The sequence below is a fragment of the Pagrus pagrus genome, assembly GCF_965226575.1.
Source record: "Pagrus pagrus genome assembly, chromosome: 8".
Lineage (NCBI taxonomy): Eukaryota > Metazoa > Chordata > Actinopteri > Spariformes > Sparidae > Pagrus > Pagrus pagrus.
Genome location: NC_140192.1, coordinates 29,281,912 through 29,304,016, shown reverse-complemented (window position 1 = coordinate 29,304,016; position 22,105 = coordinate 29,281,912). Strand labels below are relative to the sequence as shown.

General features: G+C 39.1%; 1 protein-coding gene and 1 long non-coding RNA gene across 3 annotated transcripts; one reads left to right on the top strand and one right to left on the bottom strand.

The window, feature by feature from the left end:
* Positions 1 to 5,716: 5,716 nt before the first annotated feature.
* LOC311261256 (E3 ubiquitin-protein ligase DTX3L) lies at positions 5,717 to 14,226 on the bottom strand. The gene is made up of 4 exons (XM_084359746.1): positions 14,207 to 14,226; positions 10,144 to 11,136; positions 7,878 to 8,095; positions 5,717 to 7,631 (listed from the first exon to the last, which is right to left on the bottom strand). Exons 1-4 carry the CDS (start codon positions 14,210 to 14,212, stop codon positions 7,562 to 7,564), a joined length of 1,287 nt encoding a protein of 428 aa, XP_084215872.1. The 5' UTR covers positions 14,213 to 14,226; the 3' UTR covers positions 5,717 to 7,561.
* A 1,479-nt stretch (positions 14,227 to 15,705) lies between these two features.
* On the top strand, positions 15,706 to 19,927 carry LOC311260874. 2 transcript variants are annotated; one of them, XR_014623066.1, is made up of 4 exons: positions 15,706 to 15,748; positions 16,017 to 16,086; positions 17,870 to 17,940; positions 18,113 to 19,927. It is a non-coding gene; the product is annotated as an uncharacterized lncRNA (long non-coding RNA). The 2 variants fall into 2 exon arrangements; XR_014623067.1 differs by having other exon boundaries at positions 15,720 to 15,801.
* The last annotated feature ends 2,178 nt before the right edge of the window (positions 19,928 to 22,105 follow it).

Sequence of the window (22,105 nt, the reverse complement as noted above, 5' to 3'; positions counted from 1 at the left end):
AACATCATACTAATCAAACTGAAAAGACTGTGCATGGTGTTAAAGATGTGTACCAGCACACACAGCCTCACCCACTGTGGAGTTGTGTACATTTGGAAATTTGTGTGTAAAGTGGTGTAAGTGCACTTCATGTGTAGGCATGGTTTATACATTTGGCCCCAGGTCGTTGGGCAATTACGCTGTAGACTAAAAAATTATAGCAAAGTAAACCTAAACATTCCAAACAGTTGTGACACTTGTTCAGTCCCAGCAGACAGTACAGTAAGGAGAAATAAAGGAAGCGGCAGTAAATCTGCCTGCATTTGGCTGGTGGGGTGAATAATTGCAAAAGAAACTCAGAACTCGCATTACACAAAAACATTTTCTGTACCCGAGTGGAGTCAACAGTTTTCATAGTTTTTACTGTTAGAGGGACTGTTACTGGAATGACAGGTACCTGTTGATTCTTTGGATGTCATTCGTCAGTGCTGTTAGCAGCACAAACTAGATTTGCATGAGTTTAGAGCAAAACAAATCATTGTTGACAAATATCTCCAAATATGGAAAAATTCAACCAATACTATCTGCATGGATGGATGCCATCAGAGGGAAGAGAGAAGAAATGATTTTATAACTGACCCATTAACTTCAGTCGTCATCCTTGCACACTGAGTAGCATAGTATAAACACACACACACACACACACACTTAATTTCAGATGGGGGTACAACCAGCAAACAGATGAAGGCTGTGTGGTGTCAGTCATGCCCTGGCTCTTTCTACTCACTGTACCGGGTACAGGAGGTGTGTTATCCATATGTCCACCTAAAACCAACTCTTAACACCATGACACAATTTGATCCAATCAATGACAAAAACCTGCAAGAAATAAAACAACATTTGAAATCTTCCTCCTGCTGCCTGGATATTTTACCAGCAGGGTTCTTCAAAAAAGTTTCAGACTGCATGACTCCAGATCTGCTACAGATTGTCAACATGTCTCTTCTCTCAGGCGTCTTCCCGCTAGCCATGAAAACTGCAGTCATTAAACCACTCCTGAAGAAGAACTATCTAAACACATCAGTAATGAATAATTATAGGCCCATATCAAACCTCCCTATTTTAAGTAAAAATCAGTGAAAAAGCTATTTTTCAACAGCTGAACAATTACTTAATAATAAATGGCTTTTTTGATGTCTTCCAATGGGGATTTCGACCACATCACAGCACTGAGACTGCTCCAGTCAAGGTCCTCAATGACATTCATTTAATCACAGACAATGGCAAAATTTCAGTCTTAGTATTACTGGATCTCAGTGCTGTGTTTGACACAGTCGACCACAATATACTACAGGACCGACTGGAAAACTGGGTGGGACTCTCTGGTACAGCACTAAATTGATTTAAATCCTACCTAAATGATAGAGACTACTTTGTGTCTATAGGTAATTACAGATCTGAGCGGATGAAACTGACAAGCGGAGGGCTCCATTCTGGGGCCTCTACTATTCAACATTTACATGCTTCCTCTGGCTCAGATAATGGAAAACAACAAAATATGTTACCATAGTTATGCAGATGACACACAAATTCACATAACCATATCACCAGGACTATAATCCCATACAAGCACTGAGTAGATGTGTTGAACAAATCAATAATTGGATGTGTCAGAGTTTTCTTCAGCTAAACACAGATAAGACTGAAATAATTGTTTTTGGAGCTAAGGAAGAACGACTCACAGTCTCTGCTCAGCTTCAATCTGTAATGTTGAAAACTACAAACCGAGCCAGAAACCTCGGTGTAATCATGGACTCAGACCTGAATTTCAGCAGCCACATTAAGTCAATTACAAAGTCAGCCTACCATCACCTTAAGAATATATCCAGGATAAAAGGACTCATGTCTTGGCAGGATTTGAAAAAACTTATCCATGCATTTATCTTCAGCAGACTCGACTACTGTAACGGTGTCTTTACAGGACTCTCTAAAAAATCCATCAGACAGCTGCAGCTGATTCAGAACGCTGCTGCTCGAGTCCTAACAAGGACCCAAAAAGTAGATCACATCACTCCAGTTCTCAGATCTTTACACTGGCTTCCTGTCAGTCAAAGAATAGATTTCAAAATCCTGCTGTTGGTTCATAAAGCACTGAATGGTTTTGGGCCAAAATACATTTCTGATCTGCTGCCACGTTACGAACCATCCAGACCTCTGAGGTCGTCAGGTACAGGTCTGATCTCAGTCCCTAGAGTCAAAACTAAACATGGAGAAGCAGCGTTCAGTTATTATGCTCCACATATCTGGAACAAACTCCCTGAAAACTGCAGGTCTGCTCCAACTCTCACCTCTTTTAAATCAAGGCTGAAGACCTTTCTGTTTGCCACTGCTTTTCACTGAAGCAATTTTAAGGATTTGAACTGCACTGTGACTTTTATTTTCTATTCTTGTCTCTTTTAAACCTATTCTATTTTAGCCTACTTTCCTATTTCTTAACTTGTTTTAATGTTTTGTTTTTAATGTATTTTAAATGCAATTTTTAATTTCTTTTAATGTCATTTTTATGCCCCTGTAAAGCACTTTGAGTTTCCTTGTGTCTGAATTGTGCTATACAAATAAACTTGCCTTGCTTGCCTTACTCATTCTACACATCTCAGCTTTCACCTTCACTGTAGTGGGTAATAACCACAATACTGTAGAAGTACGTCATTTTTTAAAATGTTGTCATTAACTCTCTGGTAACTCAGCCATTAGCTTTGCAAAGTTGATGCTGTTTTCTAATCATGTGGATGGTGTTATAAAGTGTGATTCTCACTTTCCACGATCCATGGCGGGTCAGGTCTTTTGCTCTAAATCACATAATCACATTATCACCATCAGTAAATAGCAGACCCTGTCTGGCTCTCACTCCCAGAGAGGTACGCTGTTTACTGGGAGGAAGTTCACTTAAGTCTTTGTCAGGAGGGCTGACCATCGGGGGACTTTTCCTCATTAAATTTGGTGATTTTCTTCTACATAAGCTGCCACGGACAGTAACTACAACAACACAATAGTGGAAGTCGACAAAGACATGGTGAGTGGAAGTGTATTGCTCTAAATCGCATCACATAATTGCCGCCATTCAACCGGGCTCTCACATGTCTTTTCATGTAGTTAGATTTTTAAAAAGTAGGATGCTAATGCTAGGTAACATTAGGCATTGTGTCTTATGAGCTGGTTGATTCTACAAGACAGCTATGCTGCCATGAACAGTAAATACTTTCTGCATGTAGCTCCTAGTTATTGAAATCGTTATGCTGAGGTTAGCAAGCATTAGAGAACAAGAACTACCACTCACAACTCACATTACCAGCTGCCTCTAGACGGTGGACTTGTCCTGATGATATTGTGCATATTTATAATAGTAGCCTACTGCAAGTTTACTTTTTTTTGTCTTTTACCATGAAATGTAATTGTATAGGCTACAATAAAATAAGTGTATAATTTTCTGTCATGGAGTAAATCACTTCACTGCTAAAAGAGAGACAGGAGCAGCGAGACAAGAGCAGAGAGACGGGAGAGACAAAAGCAGGGAGACAAGAGCAGAGAGACAAAAGCAGGGAGACAGGGGAGACAAAAGCAGGGAGACAAGAGCAGGGAGACGGGAGACAAAAGCAGGGAGAAAAGAGCAGGGAGACAGGAGAGACAAAAGCAGGGAGACAAGAGCAGAGAGACAGGAGAGACAAAAGCAGGGAGACAAGCGCAGAGAGACAGGAGAGACAAAAGCAGGGAGACAAGAGCAGGGAGACAAAAGCAGGGAGACAGGAGAGACAAGAGCAGGGAGACAGGAGCAGAGAGACAGGAGCAGAGACAGGAGCAGGGAGACAAGAGCAGAGAGACAGGAGCAGAGAGACAGGAGCAGAGACAGGAGCAGAGAGACAGGAGCAGGGAGACCAGAAAGCAGATGTTTTAAAAAGTGTCTAGCTGCCAGGCCAGTGAGAGCTCTGTAAACCATCACAGATCTTATTAGTGGGTAAGTAATAGTGTGACTGTCTATCTTTTAAAGAATTACTGAGACTTGGGATGTTATTAAAGATTAGTGTGGTCAATCTCTTGAATAAAGTGCACTTTAATGACTGGATCATTTGTTTTTTCAGATCACCATCAAAATCCTGGAGGCCCAAGAACAAACCAAGAGATCACCATGGCCACAAGGAGACAGTTTTAAACCTTCTATTATGTTCTTAATAAACTTTGTTTTATTAGTTTAAACTATGTTTCATTCTTTTGTCTTTAATTATATACATGCAACCACCAAACCAAATGCCCTGTATGTTCAAATACACTGTACAGTACTTGGCCAATACAGGTGTTCTGATTCTGAACACTATGTTCCTTACTGATGTTCTTAAGTGTAAACTTGGGTCACACTTTAATTACAGTTTGTAGGTTTAATTAGCTGGAGTCAGTCTGACCCAAACATATAAGAAAAATGTTTATTGTGTTGACCTCTGCAAAAACATGTCCCACGAAGAAAAGTGCTCATTCTGTTGAAAATGAAAATGTTCTTGTTTAAAAAAAACACAAGTGTAACATTTTTACATATGTTTGTTTATAACTGTATAATTTATGATTATGTGTCAGCCCAGTACCCACAAAACCAAAACAAGATTTAAACATTTCAAAAACTGTGAAAAAATCATGTAAAATGTATCATACATACTCCTGATAAAAGAGTAGAATGTAAAACAGCAAAAGCAGTGACTCTTCAACAATATTTATTCTTATTTTGTGGTTGGTCAAAATGTGTGTCAAGTTTTTGTCAACCCCGTCAAATATTAATGAAAAAGCAATACATTCAGACACCCAGATGGTCAACTATATTCCTCATATATTCTCTAATTTTTACATATTGATTGCTGTGTCTACTGTCACAACCATGACATGTCAACACTGCCTCTTTAGTATAGAAAGGAATATTTTAAATTATGACATTAACGTATGCATTTTAAAGAGAAGCCAGCACTGTCAGATATGCTGTCTCAAATCATCTCTAAATGGAGCTTTGAATATCATTTAGGATTACAATAAACAGTAATATGGCCTGTAATGTTTAATTTTAACCTATTTATTTATATTATACATGATTTCTTCTTTATTTCCTCCACAAACAGGCCTGCGTACCCTACCATGAACGTGACCCCCAATAACGAACACTATAAATGACTGTAGCTACACCATTTCACGACCTTTTCACGAACATTTTTACCAAACTTTACCAAATTAAACGTAATTAACTTCATAGTCACTATTTGAATGGTAATTCCCTTAAATTCTGACTTTTCATTTGTTTATTTTAGGTAGTTACGATGAGACAGCGGCTGTCTGTAGAGGGGTGATGTAAAAGAAGAAGAGAATACCAAAAAAAGCAAAACTTTTCTAAAGATCAAAGCTTTGAAGAATAAACTTTAGGGGATAGTAATAGAGATAAACAAACTGAAATGCATTGGCAAAAAGAGCAAATTAGAAATAAAACTGGAGCCCATCTTCTGACAGGGTCACATCAGCAGCACCGTCAGCTCCATGTCATCAATGTCAGCTCCATGTCAGCACCGTCAGATGGAAGGTTTTTGGTTTTAAATTAATTTGTTCAATCTCTTCTGCCGGTGTAGTCGATTTAAATTATTAAAGTAATTCTCCCTTTAAAATTAAAAATGTTTTAATGTCCAAAATTCTTATTTTGTATATTAAATGCTAATGAAAAAAGTTAGATGACGAAGTGTCTAAAGGAGAACATGTGAAAGTGCAAAAAATAAACAAAAGTGAATATTCCACATTTAATAGAATATACAGTACGTGTACTTTTGGTATAGACATAATGGTTTGTAAGCTCTGAATCTATGTAAGCCTAAATAAATAGGAATAATTCGTTTTTAATGGTGTCTGACGGTGTTGACAAAAACCTAACAATGAGAGGAAAAAAGTGTATTTAATGAAAAAAGTACAAACTCAGGAGGTTGTATCAAAATATTGCATGATGGCTGAGACATCAACATATAACTTTAGATTGAATCCTGTTTTATTCAAACTCTCTAGAATCAGTGAGAGGATGCAGTAATAGGGATGAGGGCCTGTTTTTCATCAGTAACTCACACAGTCTTTGCTTATTTACTTTTCAATACACTGTTTTTAAGAAACACTTTAATAAATATATTTGATTAAAGTATTGTACATTTTTAAATAATTGCTGTCTCCTTAAAGATTTGTTTGAATTAACTTAATATTTTAATATTTCATTACATAAAGATTTCAAGGAATTGGCGACTTTTTGAATACTTGTTGAATTAACTTTCAATTGGCCCATTTTTAAAATCCATGCACTGATTGCAAACTTCTCAACTTAAAATAAATGTTCTCACCATATACAGTATATGAGATATTATTAAGCACTGGATAGAATGGGCACTATTCCACTGATTAATTGATCTATTTATTAATTAATAAGGAAATCAATCACATCAAATGAATCAGTCTTATACCTGAAAGTTGTAAATTCTGATTACATTGACCTATATCTCTGTCATAAAGGAAAAGACAAATACAATGACTTAATAGATACTGTATACTGTACTGTACTATACTGTATATACAACTCAAGTGGAGGAATGATAAGGCATGAAGGAACTGTAAATGTAGTCAAACTATTGCCATGATGGTCATTTCCTACTTTTTTTTCCTCAGATAGGCCTTGTCCAAGCCTATCTGAGGCCACAGAGTCTGGATGCATTCAGCCAAAAAGTCTTCAAAAGTGAAAATCCATAAAAAAAGTAGGTTTACAAAATAAATGATTATTCATATAGCAAACAGCAGGCTTTGCTTGTGGCATTGAGGAATCTGTGCATATATATATATATATATATGCATACATACATATACATACATATATATACACACACACACACATATATTTACACATTCAAGTAGATAGTTCTGAATAAAAGGAGAAGAAAGACAGAGGAAACAACTGTAGTGAGGAATGTGGTATATGGACGATGTCCATGTTTTGGACTGAGAAGAGCTGGACATGTACAGAAAGCTGTTAATAACCCATTTCACAACAGTTCCGTTAAATATCTTCAATCACACAAAAAAACCCTAAAAGGTTGTCACAGTTTGTCATTTTTGCATGGTTGCCATGCTTCAAGTAGATGACTGACTTCAAACAAGGTCATTTCAAACACGAATGACACAAAATAAATCAAGCAACAATAATTGGAATTACAAATGAAAAACCTTATATTGTTCCCTAATGTGAGTTTGTATTAGAAAAAGAAGGACAGAATATGTACTGAGAGTGCTAACCACTGTACCACCATGCTACATGTCCATATTATTCATTTGTACATTAAAAAAACATGAACGATCCCTCTTGATTTGTGGTCCTATGTGCCATAAATCATACAGTACATCTTTTTATAGCACAAGTCGTAAGTGGCGGTGGCCAACAATCGAATCATGGGGGTCAAGTAGTGTTGCATGTGTGTTGTGCGAATTGTCATCTTAGCTCTGCACACTACACAGTTGACTAACTCATTTGACCGACTCATTTAATTCCTTTGACTGTCAGTTCATCTCGAACTCGGCTGAGATAATCAGGATCTGGGTATCCATAGCTGCAAACACAAGGACAGAAATTCAGTGACTTCACATGGACAGTTTCATAGTCACAATGAAAATCCATATCACACATCCTGCTGAATGGTTTAGTGGCATAATGGTTTATGTCTGTGACTTGAACACAATCATAATTATAGTTTCTAATGTGGATATGATTACCTGATGGAAACTGGAGCAGGGACATTCTAATGGTATGTAATGCACATCAGTACAGTTAAATTTGACCAAATAAAAGTCCTTACTGTGTTGGCCCTCCATGTGTCGAAGTTTTGTGATGAATATCATTCCATGTCACAATATTGTTCCTGCCACTGGTGGTGGACCGACCAACAGTGAAGATGAGTCTCTGCTCAAAGGCTTGCTTCAGCAGTTTCAGGATGCTTCTGCCCTCTGGGGACTCAGGGAGATATGCTGTACGGGATGCACCTTCATATGGCTGACCAGGGTTCGGATGCTCCTCCTGCAGACACACAGTCGAGGTTTCCCTGCTTAATGTGCCCATTTTCAAGTGACTGGGGGTCCACAGCTTTTGGGCAACAGTAGCTTTTTTGTGACAAATTATTTATTACATTCTTTAAAAGGACATCACATAACATACACAGACGCACACTCACACAAAAGCCAGAAAAAAATGATGATGTCAATCCTGATGAGGCAGGAAAGTCGTGCTGCTATAATTCCTTCTACATAAAGCAAAGATATCGCTTCTGAGAACAGATTCAGTTCAGAAAATCTAATTATTTTCCACAGAATCCTGAGTTAAAACTTTAATATCTCCCTCTACAAAAAGAGCACTGCCGGGAAGCACCAGACCACAAGGAATCATTTTGAATGAATTTTGGGTGTAATTGATGTTTGGGTGTAGCTGACAAGAGAGCTATATTCCTCCAAATCATGTGCCAATTGAGACCTACATTAGGAGACTAAATATCTAGACTACAGTAGAACAGGGTAGTATATTTTAAAGTGAACAACTTAAAGGGACAATTCACTCCAAAACATGCTGGCCTCTTGTTTCAGGTAAACTGGTGAACTTGGCCCATAATACAGCAGCAGTATGTGAATGATCTGGTCTTAACAGAATCTTCCACTTGCACTGCTCCATATCGCCATGCAGGGCGTGTTATTTATTTCCGTTATTTCTGTTCAGCAAAAATAAAGGAATCGGTCTTGCTGTTTCAATAGTTTTGGAGGGGACTATATATATATATGAGAGACATGCTTTTTAGTTGCATTTTTCTGCTATACTAATAATGTATTCTTCTATTTGTTTGGGTCTTTATGACTTGTAATATAGTGACTCATTTGGAGGTACCTGTACAAATCATTTGATGGGAGCATAAATTGTTCCTGAAGTTGGGAAAAGGATTTGATTTTGTTCTGTCAAATAATTGGTTAATTGTGCTAAAACCTTTGTCGGCCCATCTAAACCAACTGTCCCAGGTAGAAAGAGGAAATCTTATATTGCCTACAATTGGCATAGCTCTTGAAATTGACTCCAGTCCCCTGAGCATTTTTTTCCAACTGTCGTCCAAACCTTCAGAGTATGTTTTATCTATTCATTTTCAAATGTATTTCTATTGACAGACTTAATAATATAATGAAAGGCAATACTGATACTGGTCTGTCTGGGTCCACCCTATTTCCTCATCATTTCTTATCCATGCCAGTAATAGCCCAATAATAGTATTTAAATTTGGCAAGCCCAGGCCTCCCTTATCTTTCAACAGAAAAAGAGTCTTAAGTCTTATCCTGGGGCTCTTTTTCTGTCAGATAAATATAGAAACTAGTGTATTTAATATATTTGAGATTGTAACTCTTATAGGTAGGGACTGAAATGAAAAAGTGAAGTCGAGGAAGCAGATTAATTTTTTATCCTCAACTGTACAGAATAGAGACGTAACTTGTCACCAAGAAGGTGGGATAGAGAGGGCCCTAATGTTCAGTTCAACAGTTCTAAGAAGGTGTTACATTTAAAAGAAGAAATAAAAACATTTAAAATATGAATATAGATGACTATGTTGTACTTATCCAGCTTTCATATATGTAATATAAAAAATATGTTTCTTAATATCGGCCGATTAATCGGTGATCAGCTTTTTCCTTCTCCCAACTATCGTTATTATATTGGCCTTAAAAGCACACTATCGGTCGACCTCTGGTCTGAGTGATCAGATCTCAAATGCATCTGTAATGCGTCTCGGGGATGTTCACCCCTGTACTTAGAGCTGTCCACTTATTATCAGCTCACTCAGGAAGGATGGTAATACCAGGCTTGAACAGGGATCTAATGCGACTGTTGATCCCAGTAGATCCCTGATGTCCCTCTGTCATCATGCAACCAAAGGTCCTAACATGCCTAAAGACTGTCAGCAAAGCTTGAGTTGGACTGTCAGCAAACCTTGAGTTGGACTGTCAGCAAACCTTGAGTTGGATTATTTTGTCAAATACTGTTTGCAAAAGTCAAAGTGACATTGGAATTGTTGAGTGTCATATCTTCAGTCTTACCTTTTGGATGCCACTTGGAATATCATAATGGATGATTATTGTTCCATAGTTCTCATATCCAGGCAAAGATGAAGAAGTCTTGGTGACATTCATTTTACCTCCATCAGGTTGTGTACCTTTCACAATGCCATATAACTTTCCACATGTTGGGCATACTGGCTTGTAGTCAAACGCTTGTTTCAGACAGTCTCTGCAGAATGAATGCTTGCACTGTAGAGTCTTTTTCTCTGTTTTTAATATGGGTTCCATACAGATTGGACATGCTTCTTCTTCAGGATCGTTGCTCTGTGAAGGACCAGATGTGCTGTTTGGAGTGTCTGCCAGATATTTGCTGGGACGCTTGCTTGAGCTTTTTGTATTTTGTAAAAGAAACTCTTTCAACTTAACAATGTGCACAAAAGGCCCGGTCACTGTTTCTTCATATCTGTTGCTGCTGGGTTTAAAAAGGAGATGTGGAAATCTCCTCTGCAGGTCTTTGTGGTCATGTGGACTTACAGAGACAGATGTAACCTGCAGGTCGGAAGCAGTTCTCTGGTAGAACGTGATGAATTGCTGTCTGACAAAGTCAGCACGGACAGGGTGTATAGACACATGCCGTGGTCTGAAAATCACCTGTACTGTGCTACTTGGGTTATTGTGCACTGTTCCAAGGCCAGGCTGTGTTTCAATGAAAAAAGTGTTCCCACAAATTTTGTCAAGCTGTTCTGCACACCTTTGCTCAATGTAGAGCATAACAACAGCAGATACATCCACAGATCTGACAGCAGTTAAAGCCTGTTCATCCCGATGACTGATTTGTGCATGTTTGGCAGGAATGTTTTGACGCCTCATTGGTGACAGAAGGATATAAAGGTTCTCCAGTTCTTCATAGGTTCCTCTCACTTTGTAGCAGGAACCTTTTGTCTTTGGACCATGTGAATGAAGAATCTTTGATAATCTGCCAGGGTCTTTGAAATTAGCTTCATCAATGGTGATGGTGATGTCTTTCAAAAACTGCAACAAGACATGACAGCTGAAGTTAGCTATTAGCCACATACCTACAGTACATCTCAATGCAATATTCCACACATTTCTATTTAGAAATTTGGATGAAATCTTTTCTCTGGTAGTAATGCAGCAATGTGATTTTTAGCGCTAGTACATTATAATGGGGATTAGGCTGTGTTGAGTTTCTGAGTTGGAAATGAAGAAAAACTGAGCGGGGGGAGTGTCAATTTTATCAGATTTTTTGCAGCATTTTGGTATGTAGCAGCCTGAACCCAGTGTTGTCAGAATCGAATGACACCAAATAGCCCAATCAGAACTACAAGCCCAGCTATTCTCTATAAGAGCCCAATTGTTCTGTGAACTAAGTTAAATGAACTAAAGATGTGTAACATTAAGTTACTGTTTGTCCTTGCATAAGCCTGTGAGTAAAACATACAGTCTGAAGTATATATTTATGCACAGCTCGAAGGCAGTGTGGAGATCGCTGTTAATTAGCTGTTGCAGAGTGTAACTTTAACCAGAGGTGCAGGTATACGGCATAGAATACATATTTTTTAGTCGGCATTGCGTATAACCACTTCTAAATCCCCTCTGATGTGCATCTTCGCTACATTGTTTGAGGGAACTATAGGTTACTGCATACTTGTGGACCTTTTGATTTATTGGAATGAAGAATTATTTGGGATAATTTGGGATACTGTGATTGTTGCAATATATATTTGTCAATTTCTTTCATTTTTATTGCTGTCTTAACAACTAACTGATGAAAAAACTACTAAGAGGTCATTTGAATGTGTATAAGTGGGCCCTACATGTTTTGTAAATGCAATTTTAAGTTCATCAATATCCATGTTATCCATCAATATTCATTTTCCTAAGCTGCTGACACAGTTGCGCAGCGCATTCTTGGTGCCGCTGTTTACATTGTTATTGTTATAGCCTGGTTATTGATCTTGGTGTGGACGGCCGTGTACAGTCGGTTGTCCGCAGATCGCAGCGCTGGCTCCTCCAAACGTAGCCTTCTTTATTCAGTGCCTTGTTAGATAAGTCAGCCACGAACACAGTTATTACTGTTATTGTCTGTATTTTCATGTCTCTACTGTACCTGCTATTCAAGCTCACCACAGAGGAATGGTTAAAAAAAAAAAAAATAACAAAACAAATTTGTAGTGTTATAAAGGCTCTTGAAAGCAACGTTACAGGACCAAACAACAGTACTGTGTTAACTGGTAGTGTCTGGCAACTTATGAGGAAAAAAAATACTGAATTGATACGTGGAAAACTGTCCATCATCCTGTCTGTCCTACCGACTCAGCAGAGCCAGAGCCTGCAGTTGAATGGCGGTGATTATGGGACGCGATTCAGAGCAAAAAACTTTAACTCACAATTTCCCTGTCACTTTTCACTATTGTGCCATTGTAGTTACTGTCTCTGGAAACGTATATATTGAAAAAAAAACACCAAATTTAATGAGCAAAAATCACCGCGACGATCAGCCCTCCTGACCGAGTCTTCAGTGAACTTCCCTCAGAAAACAACCTCCCTCTCAGCGAGTGAGAGCCAGACAGGGTCTGCTGTTTACTGATGGTGGTTATGTAATGTAATTTAAAGCTAAAAACTTCTCTTTGTTACTTTCTATGACGCATGGTTGGTCAGGATCTCAATTACAACACTTTATAACAGCATCCATCTAATTATAAACAGTTGGAGGATACGTGTTTAGATTTACAGGTGGAAACCGGGACAACACGTTCAAGAACAACCAAGCAGATCTCAGCGCTATGATGTGTACCATCACGCCACTTTTGGTTCTGCAACGTGGGCATGCTGCGTTAAATGACACACTGCAGTGGCGGTGGGCCATTCATGTGGCGCTAGTGTGTCATCTCTGTGTGAAAAGGGCGATACAAACACTGCCAAACATGTGTGTGCCAACAAGCCAACACACACATTTTCTCACTTTTCCAACCATTCAAACTATATTATCTGCTCATCCATTGTTAAAGCCAGACACTCTGTTTAAATATTAATGTTGCCCATCTTTAAATCATTATGAAACGTATTCAACTTTTCAGTCCCGTTCACAGTAATTGACTCTTTCCCACTGTTACTCCTTCAGCGGCTTCTCAATGCAAATTCAAGCCAACAATGTAGGTTAGCTTCCAGCCAAGAGTATATTTCAAATCCTTCATTCTCAGCCCACTATTATAACTCCTCATACTCTTATATACTACTTCAGATATGTTAATGCCGCCAATTCAGTTTGCCTCAGCTTTTCAACAAACCTTTTCATATATTATTACCATTACTCAAAGTTTGCCTTCTCTGGTTATTTTTTGTCGTTCTCTTCGTCCATTTCAGGTATCTCCATCCCCCCCACAACCCACACACACACACACACACACACACACACACACACACAATTGTACTGTTTGCACGTACTGTCTGTCTCCCACATCGTGTTTTTCTGTTAAGTCTCTCACTTTTTGTGCTGCATCACTTGATAAAAAAAGAAACTCTCTCTGATGTATTTGTTTGGAACAGCAAGCTTTTATTTTGAAGTTTTGAGGTTAAGGCACCCAAACCGGAGGTTTTATTGAATACTTGTCTGCTCTCTGTCCAAACTCAAAGATGTTTATGTATTTTGCTTTTGTGAATTAATCGATCGAGACTAAATCGAAACTCTTTCCTCCGTCTTTTTCAACTAAACGACACGAACAGCTGTAAAGCATGCAGAGTGTAATGTCTGCTGCTGGAGTCTCTTCATCACAGACATGGGAGATGTTGTCTTCATTGTTAAACAGCCGATGAGAATCTACTTGACTCGGGCAGAAATGTTAAGGGCTGATGTGTTAACGCGCTCTTTGTGTACTTCCTCATTCTGATCCGACCAAACTCACCATGCACCTGAATAAAACGAGCCTACGGATGTCTCACTGTTGGAAACACTTGGGATAATGTAAGAACACCACTCAACGAAATCTAAAACTAAAACCTAGTCCTTCTTTAATGGATCACAATCCTTCAGCCTTAATAAGCTTATTATGTTTCCAATGTGAATATATGTGGGACCTACCTCCATTCTGCAGTCCTGGTCTGTCCGCTCTCTAGTTTCACTTTCGGGTTCACGTTGTCTTCAGTGTTCACTCCGTGTCTTTTAGCGACCCCTGTCGGTGACCCACTAAATAACAGCCAACATTTTTCATTTTCAATAAAAAAAACCTTTATTTAACATCTTCAAATAACAAGCTTGAGTTACAACTGTTGAACACAGCTCGTAGATATTCCAAGCAGCAAGAGGAATAATGACAAAGACATAGACAAACACAACAGACAAAACATCTGAAAAAAGTAAATGAACTTTAAGAGGGTTTAAATCAATATGTAACTCAAGTCATTTAGAAAGTCTATAGCTTTTGATTGAATTTTTTAAATGCCAAAAAACATGGAGCAACTTCAGAAATCTACATTTGTGAGTATAAAGTGACATATAATTGAAATATAATGACACGTCTGGCTTTTGCGTCAAAACATTCAAAGCAGGAATCACATTGTGTGTAACTAACCACTCATGCACTCCGTCCCAAAAAAGCTTCACAGTATTTTAGATGTAGAAAAGATGTAGGGGAATTATAATTCAGATTATGGGGAAATATTAATATTGGTAAACCATCAATAAAAGTTATGAACACAGCTGCTTTTAATCATGAGACCAGCAATTTCATTTCATAGTCTAAATTATAGCATCAATAAAAGCTCTTGCTGATCAGGCAGGTGAGGGTCCAGCATACATATTAAATTAACTGCGGAAATAATTTGGGTTAAGCAAAGCAGAGCTGGAATGTGATGAGAGAATGAATGTAACTTTATGGACAAACATTTATTAATGAATGTACTGATAAGTGGGGTCAGTCACAGAGTGGTGGAGGCCTCATGTGTCATGTGTGGTTGCCCCGACAGAAGCCTCCTTGTTTAGCATGAGACGTTTAATGTCCCCGACAATTTCTGTGCTCTCATTTAGACACTTGTTAGCAACAACCGTTTTTAAGACACATACGCTCTTTATGATTCAGTTGTGGGACATTAAGTGATGTATTTTATGTCATAGACTAAAAAGTTTTAATATCTTAAGCATGTGGAAACCACAGACCTTATTTTAGGCATAACCGAAAAAACTCTGTGACTTTGAGACGAGGGAACCAGAAGTGCAAAAATGCTAACTGATTTCCTGGACTCATTACTAAATCACTTTATAACATCTAATAACTGCAGCACTCTATGCACTAGTTTGTTGGAAAACCAAAGAAGTGGAAATACATCATCACTGTGAGAGTCCAAGGAACCTAAGAAAGAAGGAAAGGTCATTACATCTCTGATTCTTGCTTTGGTTCCAGACTGTGGTCACAACAGTATTGAAGCCAATGGGAGATGCATGGAGAAACACTTAATCAGGTATGGCTTCTGATTGTGGTGGGGTATACTCCCCTAGCAAAGAGCAAGGTGTAGTGCTGGTGAATGCAGCCTGGACTCAACTCCTCCTAGCTATAAGGCACCTGTGAGCCATTGTTCTGCTCTGCTTCCTGCGGCTGGCAGTGTTTGCTGTCCCAGCGGCATCCATGTGAGGAATCCCTGTTTGCTCAGAGCATTTTCTCTTTGTCTGGTGCATGAGTGGTGCGTAGGCTTAGTTTTAAAATGTATTTTAACATGCAGTGAACTAAGCTAATTTTAGTTTCCCCTTTTTCAGGTTCACCTGCAAAATGACACTGCTGTTTTGGCCACAGTTGTGCCTTTAGTTTTGTGTTTTAAACCAACTGGGTTACCTTACTTTACTTTGTTGTTTGCTACATTCTTTATGTGATTATTTGTTTTTCTGACCATTTGTTTAGTTTTCCTAAGCAGAGTGCCATATTGTTGGGAGGCTCGGCACCCGTGGTGAGGTCCCTTCACGTTTTGTATGTGAGTAAACACACAGGTATACACTATTGACTGCACTGTTTGCTGTGCTGCACTGAAGGTGAGTAGTGGTAGCACCCCTGGACACTGCCCGTGTAGTCTGCCGCTCCACATATGGCCTCAGCTTAGTTTTCCTTTTTTTATAGTTGTTGGGCTGAATTTTGATACAAGTACACTGATTCTTAATATTTTGTATTGAGGCCTTTTTAAAAAAAATATTTGTAATAAAATAATTTCATACACTTTACTGATTTTAAGAGTTTTCCCTTTACTCATTAACCTGGCTCCAGGAAATGAAAGACCCCATGTCAGATTAGGTTGACTTTTTTTAATTTTTATTTTATTGACACATTGTTTGTTCCTTGAATTTGTGTAGGAGAGGCTTCTGTTCGTGCTGCTGCAGTCTCATCGGTGGAAATCGGCGTTAAGGTTCAGGCAACCAGCTAATTCAGGCTGGTTTGGTTTAAAGCAGACTTTTGTTGGACACAGTTGTGTATTTTCAGGGGGTTGTTGGCAAATTCTCATTCAAAGCTGCCGTTTCTTCAGAATTTACTTGAGGATCTTCCAAAGGGATTTAAGAGTTTTTAATAACGGTTGGGTAACACAATATCAAGCGTTATCTCCATCCACACAATAAATGCTTGTTGGATTTATATATTTTTTACCTTCAAGATTCTATGTGTTTGAGTAACTCTCTAAAATTACACAAAACAAAAGGAGCGTATCCATGCTGACACATTAGAACTGCATTTTCAAAACAAGAATTGAATCTGCCTTTATTTTATCCTATTTTTGGCTTTATTGAACAAATGTACACAGGAGATGGGCAATGCCAATATTCTCGCCATTGATAATCATGAGTTTACACCATCCACCCGTGGTTTGGGTAAATCCCCACAGCTTCAGTTTTCTGAGCCAGGAACTGCATCTGCTCTCCACCGACTGTAAAAGCATGATGGGAAATGCCTGGCTCAGACTTTGGATTAACAAAGCGTTTCTCTACTTGCTTCAGTTTTGCTTAATTTGAGACATTTTGATTTATTTAGTCTGGTTAAGCACGGTTTTCCGTTATCAGAATAAATGTGGTGTGGGTGGTGGTGACTTTAATCCGGCAGAGAGGGTGAATACATTCGTATTACAGATCGCTCTCATTGGTGTGCATACATTGTGATCAGTTGAGTCTACAACATGACAGTGATTGTTAGGCTGAAGATGTGAAGAGTCTTTAAAGAACCTCTGATGTTCAGCCCAGACAGTCTAAATATCTGACAGCTCAATGATGCAAACTAAGGGGGGAAAAAAATGTAGCAGGACTGTAAACATTATTTTTAGTTTTTTAAACGCATACAATCTCTGTAGTTTGACCATTTTAATTCGTTTTCAGCAGTCTAGGCTGAAACTGAATGGATAGCATGCCTTATATGGGAATTCTAGTTTATTTTCATGTAAAATAATTGCTACGGACCTTAAACCATGACGATCACAGAACGCCTTTATGGTAGTTTTTATCCACTCTGTCTTAACAGAGTAGCATCATTAAAAAAATTGTTTAAATCATGACCGAAATGTGACAGGTATGAATAACTATAACTATGGAAATAGCCAATATTCTTGCTGTTGGTCTTGTTTGCTCATGGGGTCATAGAGGGGAGTCAGTATTAAACAGACTGTTTCACAGGCAGCTGAAATGTCCTTGTTGTACGTTAAGCAAAATATCTGCACAGCCTCGTTCCACTGCTGGTTCTGCAAATACTCACCAGTTTCCTAATGTTTCCTTTCACCCCAGCTACGAGTTTTGAGTTTATTGGAAACGTACAGATTAATCAAAACAACCTTTCACAAAGAACAGCTGGAATGGTATGTTCAACCTCTGTTCACTTTATTTTCCAGAAAGCAAGTCAAGAAGATTTCTGTCATCTGCACATGAAATCCACATATTATATCAATGATGTTAAAGAAATGCTGACTTATTTTTATTTTTTTTTGCATGAAAATCAACTTCAAAGTTTCTCAAACCTGGTCTCTGCAGATGAAGCTCGGGAAGAGCACGTGAAGGCAGCAGTGTGTCCAGCAGAGGTCAGTGACGCTCCACACATGAACGCTCTCGGTTCGTCAGTGCAGCCTCAGCTGTGATGCTGCTGGACATCATGTGACCTCCCTGATAAGAACAGCTGGGGTTTCTATCAGCACGTTGTGTTTACTGAACTGTGCGTCTTCCTGTATTGTCGTTAATTTGCCTCTCAGCTGGCAGAGCCGGCTGTACAGGGAGCTCATTGGGTCTTGAGAGGCGGCTGTCCTGTTGCTGTCTCTGCGCCGACTTTTCATCAGTGATCGGAGGTGAAGTCGGTCCAGCCGGTACAGACTGTCAGCCGTCCCGACCTACATAGGCTACAGTACGGACAGAGAGCAGCAGGCACATACAGTATAAACAGATGATTGGATCAAGAAGTGAAGCTTTGAGATCGTTATAATTTGCCTCTCATGCCGTTTACTACGCTGTTCTGTTCAACCTGTTCTGTTCAACCTGTTCTGTGCCTGTCGACTCTTGAACAGTATTTGCCGACCTGGTGTTCTGTTTAAACCCAGTCCGCAGCGTTTGGACCGGCTGGATGTGTGAAGTGAAAATATCTCTGTGAACAGCGGAAGATCATAAATAAGCCATAAAACAGAGCGAGAGGAAAAAAAGATATAGAATATAATATGAGAAGATGGTGAACACGTGCTGTTGTATTTCTTTTGTTTTGTGCTAAATTATTACGGACAAGAGAAACATCTGTGCGACAAATAAGCGCATCGCATCACCAGCAACGTGTTCAGGAGGCTAAAACAAAAGGTATCGCAATTTGTTACAAAATTATTAAATTATGAATTAATTATTAAAATTGGTCAATTATTAATTTTATTTAAAAATATTAATCAGAATTTTCCTTTTATTCGTAAGGCCTATTTAAATGAATATTCTAACAGTGTTTCATATAGGCCTTTAAAGGAGGGGGAGGGGGGGATGTTTGCTATGACCCGAATTTGTGGGTCTCGTGTATCAACATGTTGTCGCCCTCAGTCTGTAGATAACATCCTCACTGAGCTTTAACAGCAGTCAGAGCATCACGCGGCTCAGATTGACAAGGTTTAGACATCTGTCAAATTCGCCCAATAGAATATACTTTAGTAATATTGAAAATCGCTCTGTGAGAGAGGATTATATCCAGTTTCTAATCTGATCAGAGAAGTCAGATGGAAGCAAAACACCGCCTGCAAAGCGCCATGGATAGCACGCAGAGATCAATATGTGACAGTTTTTCATCGCCGTGCTTTAAGGAGCAGGCCTGCAGCAGGACGGACACAATCTTCTGTCATTTTGTTGAATCAATTCTGAATGGAAATGTATTGAATGTGTTGAATCGCGGCGCAGTAAATGGCCTGTATATCAGCGGTGCAGTCGGTGGGTGATGCCGTGTCAGAGGTGCCTGTCAAACAGCATCATCCTCCGGGCTGAAGGTCGGCTGCGTGTCGCTGCTGTCCGGTGGAAGCTGCAGGTGTCTCCTCACTGCTGCCTGTGTCCTGCTACCTGTCCGCTTCATCATCCTCTGTGAGCGCGCAGAAAAATGACATACAGCCAGCGAGCTTTAAACAAAACCATATTCTTACTCCCTGAAAAATATTGTTCTGTGAACTTCTCTTGTTCATTTCAGCAGCTGAGCTGTGGATCTAACGCTGCTGTGGGCTGCAATACGTGTATGAGGGCAAAATGTCATTTATTGTTTAACATTTGTGTACAGTTGTACTGCCTGTGACGGATGTAAGATATATGGATCATAGTTAAATAAATGATACGTTTCATCAAGGTGAATATATTTCTTTGTAAAACACAAGCACCATTTGACTAACACGAGTTTAGCGTTTTTTACGTGCTCTGGTCTATGTTCGCTTTCTGTAAATGAAGAGCTGTAATGCACTGGACATGATTGTAATATTCATGTTATTTATTTTGCTCACCAGCTGTGCTGTCATTTCTGTTAACTTTGGTCTGGAGCTGCAAATTACGTTCTGCAGTAGTTTACAATATCGATTTAGTATTTACTCTTTCCATCCTCCTTATAATAATTTAGGTGGTTGTTGAGCCTAATTCAAATATATTTAAGCCATTGTACGTGTATTGGCTAAATCCTCCGCTTTGAATTTGTGGCTGCAAGCAGCAGCCATTATTCTGAAGTGTGGCTGTGCTCTTTCTCTCAGAGTTGCTCATTAACTCATACTCATAGAGTACTAATTGATGTTGTATGGGTGTTTGTTTGCAGTGTGGGCCACATGAGTGCTTGTACATGTTTTTCAAACTTCGTGCCCTCCCACCAAATCACATGGCCATGCTAGAATCACAAATCAGACAGAGGCTGATTCCAGATCTGCTGAGTGACATGAAGCCCATCACTTCCTGGACTGAAGCACTGATAGGCCTGTGCAATATGCTTTGTTTATGGTATTTACTGAGTTAAATTCCAACTGAAATTTATTTTTTGTCACAAATGTTAACCTTTCACTGTTATTAAAAGGAAAAAAATGTATTATGGTGTGACACAAATGCTCTTTTTGCTCTCTGTGGCTTTAGGGGCGTATCACTGTCTGTGTTTGATTGAGAGCAGCTGGAAGGCTGGGCCCCAGCAGGGGAACCAGAGACAAAGTAAACAAGGAGCGATATAGATTATGAGCCATGGGCAGACGGTGTGTTGTTGGCAGGGGTGGGATTATCATTTTTTTCTTTATAATTCAGATGCATTAAAATGTATTTAATTTCTAATACTAGTGCTTTAGTTTATGGGTAAGGATGTAAATAACATATACAGAACTACCATTATTAGTATTATTTATGTTACACGAGCACATGCGGCATCTTTTATTTAAAGTCGAGGTTCATCCCCCCCTTGTTCACGTAGGGATATTTTTTTTCTCTCCTTTCTCCCTCCTCCACCACAGCCAGTGCAATGCAGCAGTTATGCAGTAGAAATACTTAAGAAGAATTATAACATCTATGATAGTAAATACTACTAGCACTAACACTACTACTACTACTGCTACTGATGATAACAAAAAGAACAATTAAAAACATCACCAAAACTGAGCACAAAATTAAAACTGGCCAGCTTCCTGTTGGGTTTAGGTCACCAGAGACTTTCTTGTACGTTCCAGTGGTGATGAACATGTGTACTACATCTCACACATGTATGTGAAAGCATTCCTGGGCTGGGCTGCATTTTAGGGAGAGCTACCATGCAATTTTTTTCCCTGCCCATCGCTGAAACCCATAAAATATGTAAATTCCCACCCCGATTGAATTTTGTGCAAAGTTTCAAGTTTGTGATAAGGCCCTCAAAATAGCAATTTATTTTAGGGAAAGAAAGAATAATTCCTTGCATTTTAAAAGGGTCTTTGCACCGCTTGGTGCTCGAGCCCGAACTAAAACTGCAAGCAGTGTTGAATAGGCCCTCGCCTCCCTGTGCGCCAGCTGCGGGCCAGCAGCCAGACATGCCATGGACATGTCATGTGTTTCTGACACTGTGTGACATCCTGTGTCCACTGTGCGGCACTAGAGAACACTTAGTAATTACATGTTAGGTCGAAGTATATCAAGACAAGACAGCACTATGAAGATTTTATGTTAATCAAAGAATTATTGTCACAGAAGGCTTATTTCCTGTTGATAGTAGGTGGCGCAATGACTATACCTCCTAATTTTCATGTAGAGGTGTTATGAGTGGGAATCTGATCAAACAAAATTTGGTAAAGATTGGACCATGTACACAGAAGTCATAACAACGTCTTGATTCATGGAAAATAATGCCTTGCAACTGCATCAGAATCCACCTAGAACCCACAATCTTTACCGTATAGCAGCATTAAGGTGTTATGGATTTTCTGACAAAATTCGAGGTGGATTTTGGTCAACCTTCTAGCAGGAGTACATGGAAGTAGAGAAACATCTCAATTCCTGTTGCCACTAGGGGGCGCTATGACTAACGTGTGTTCA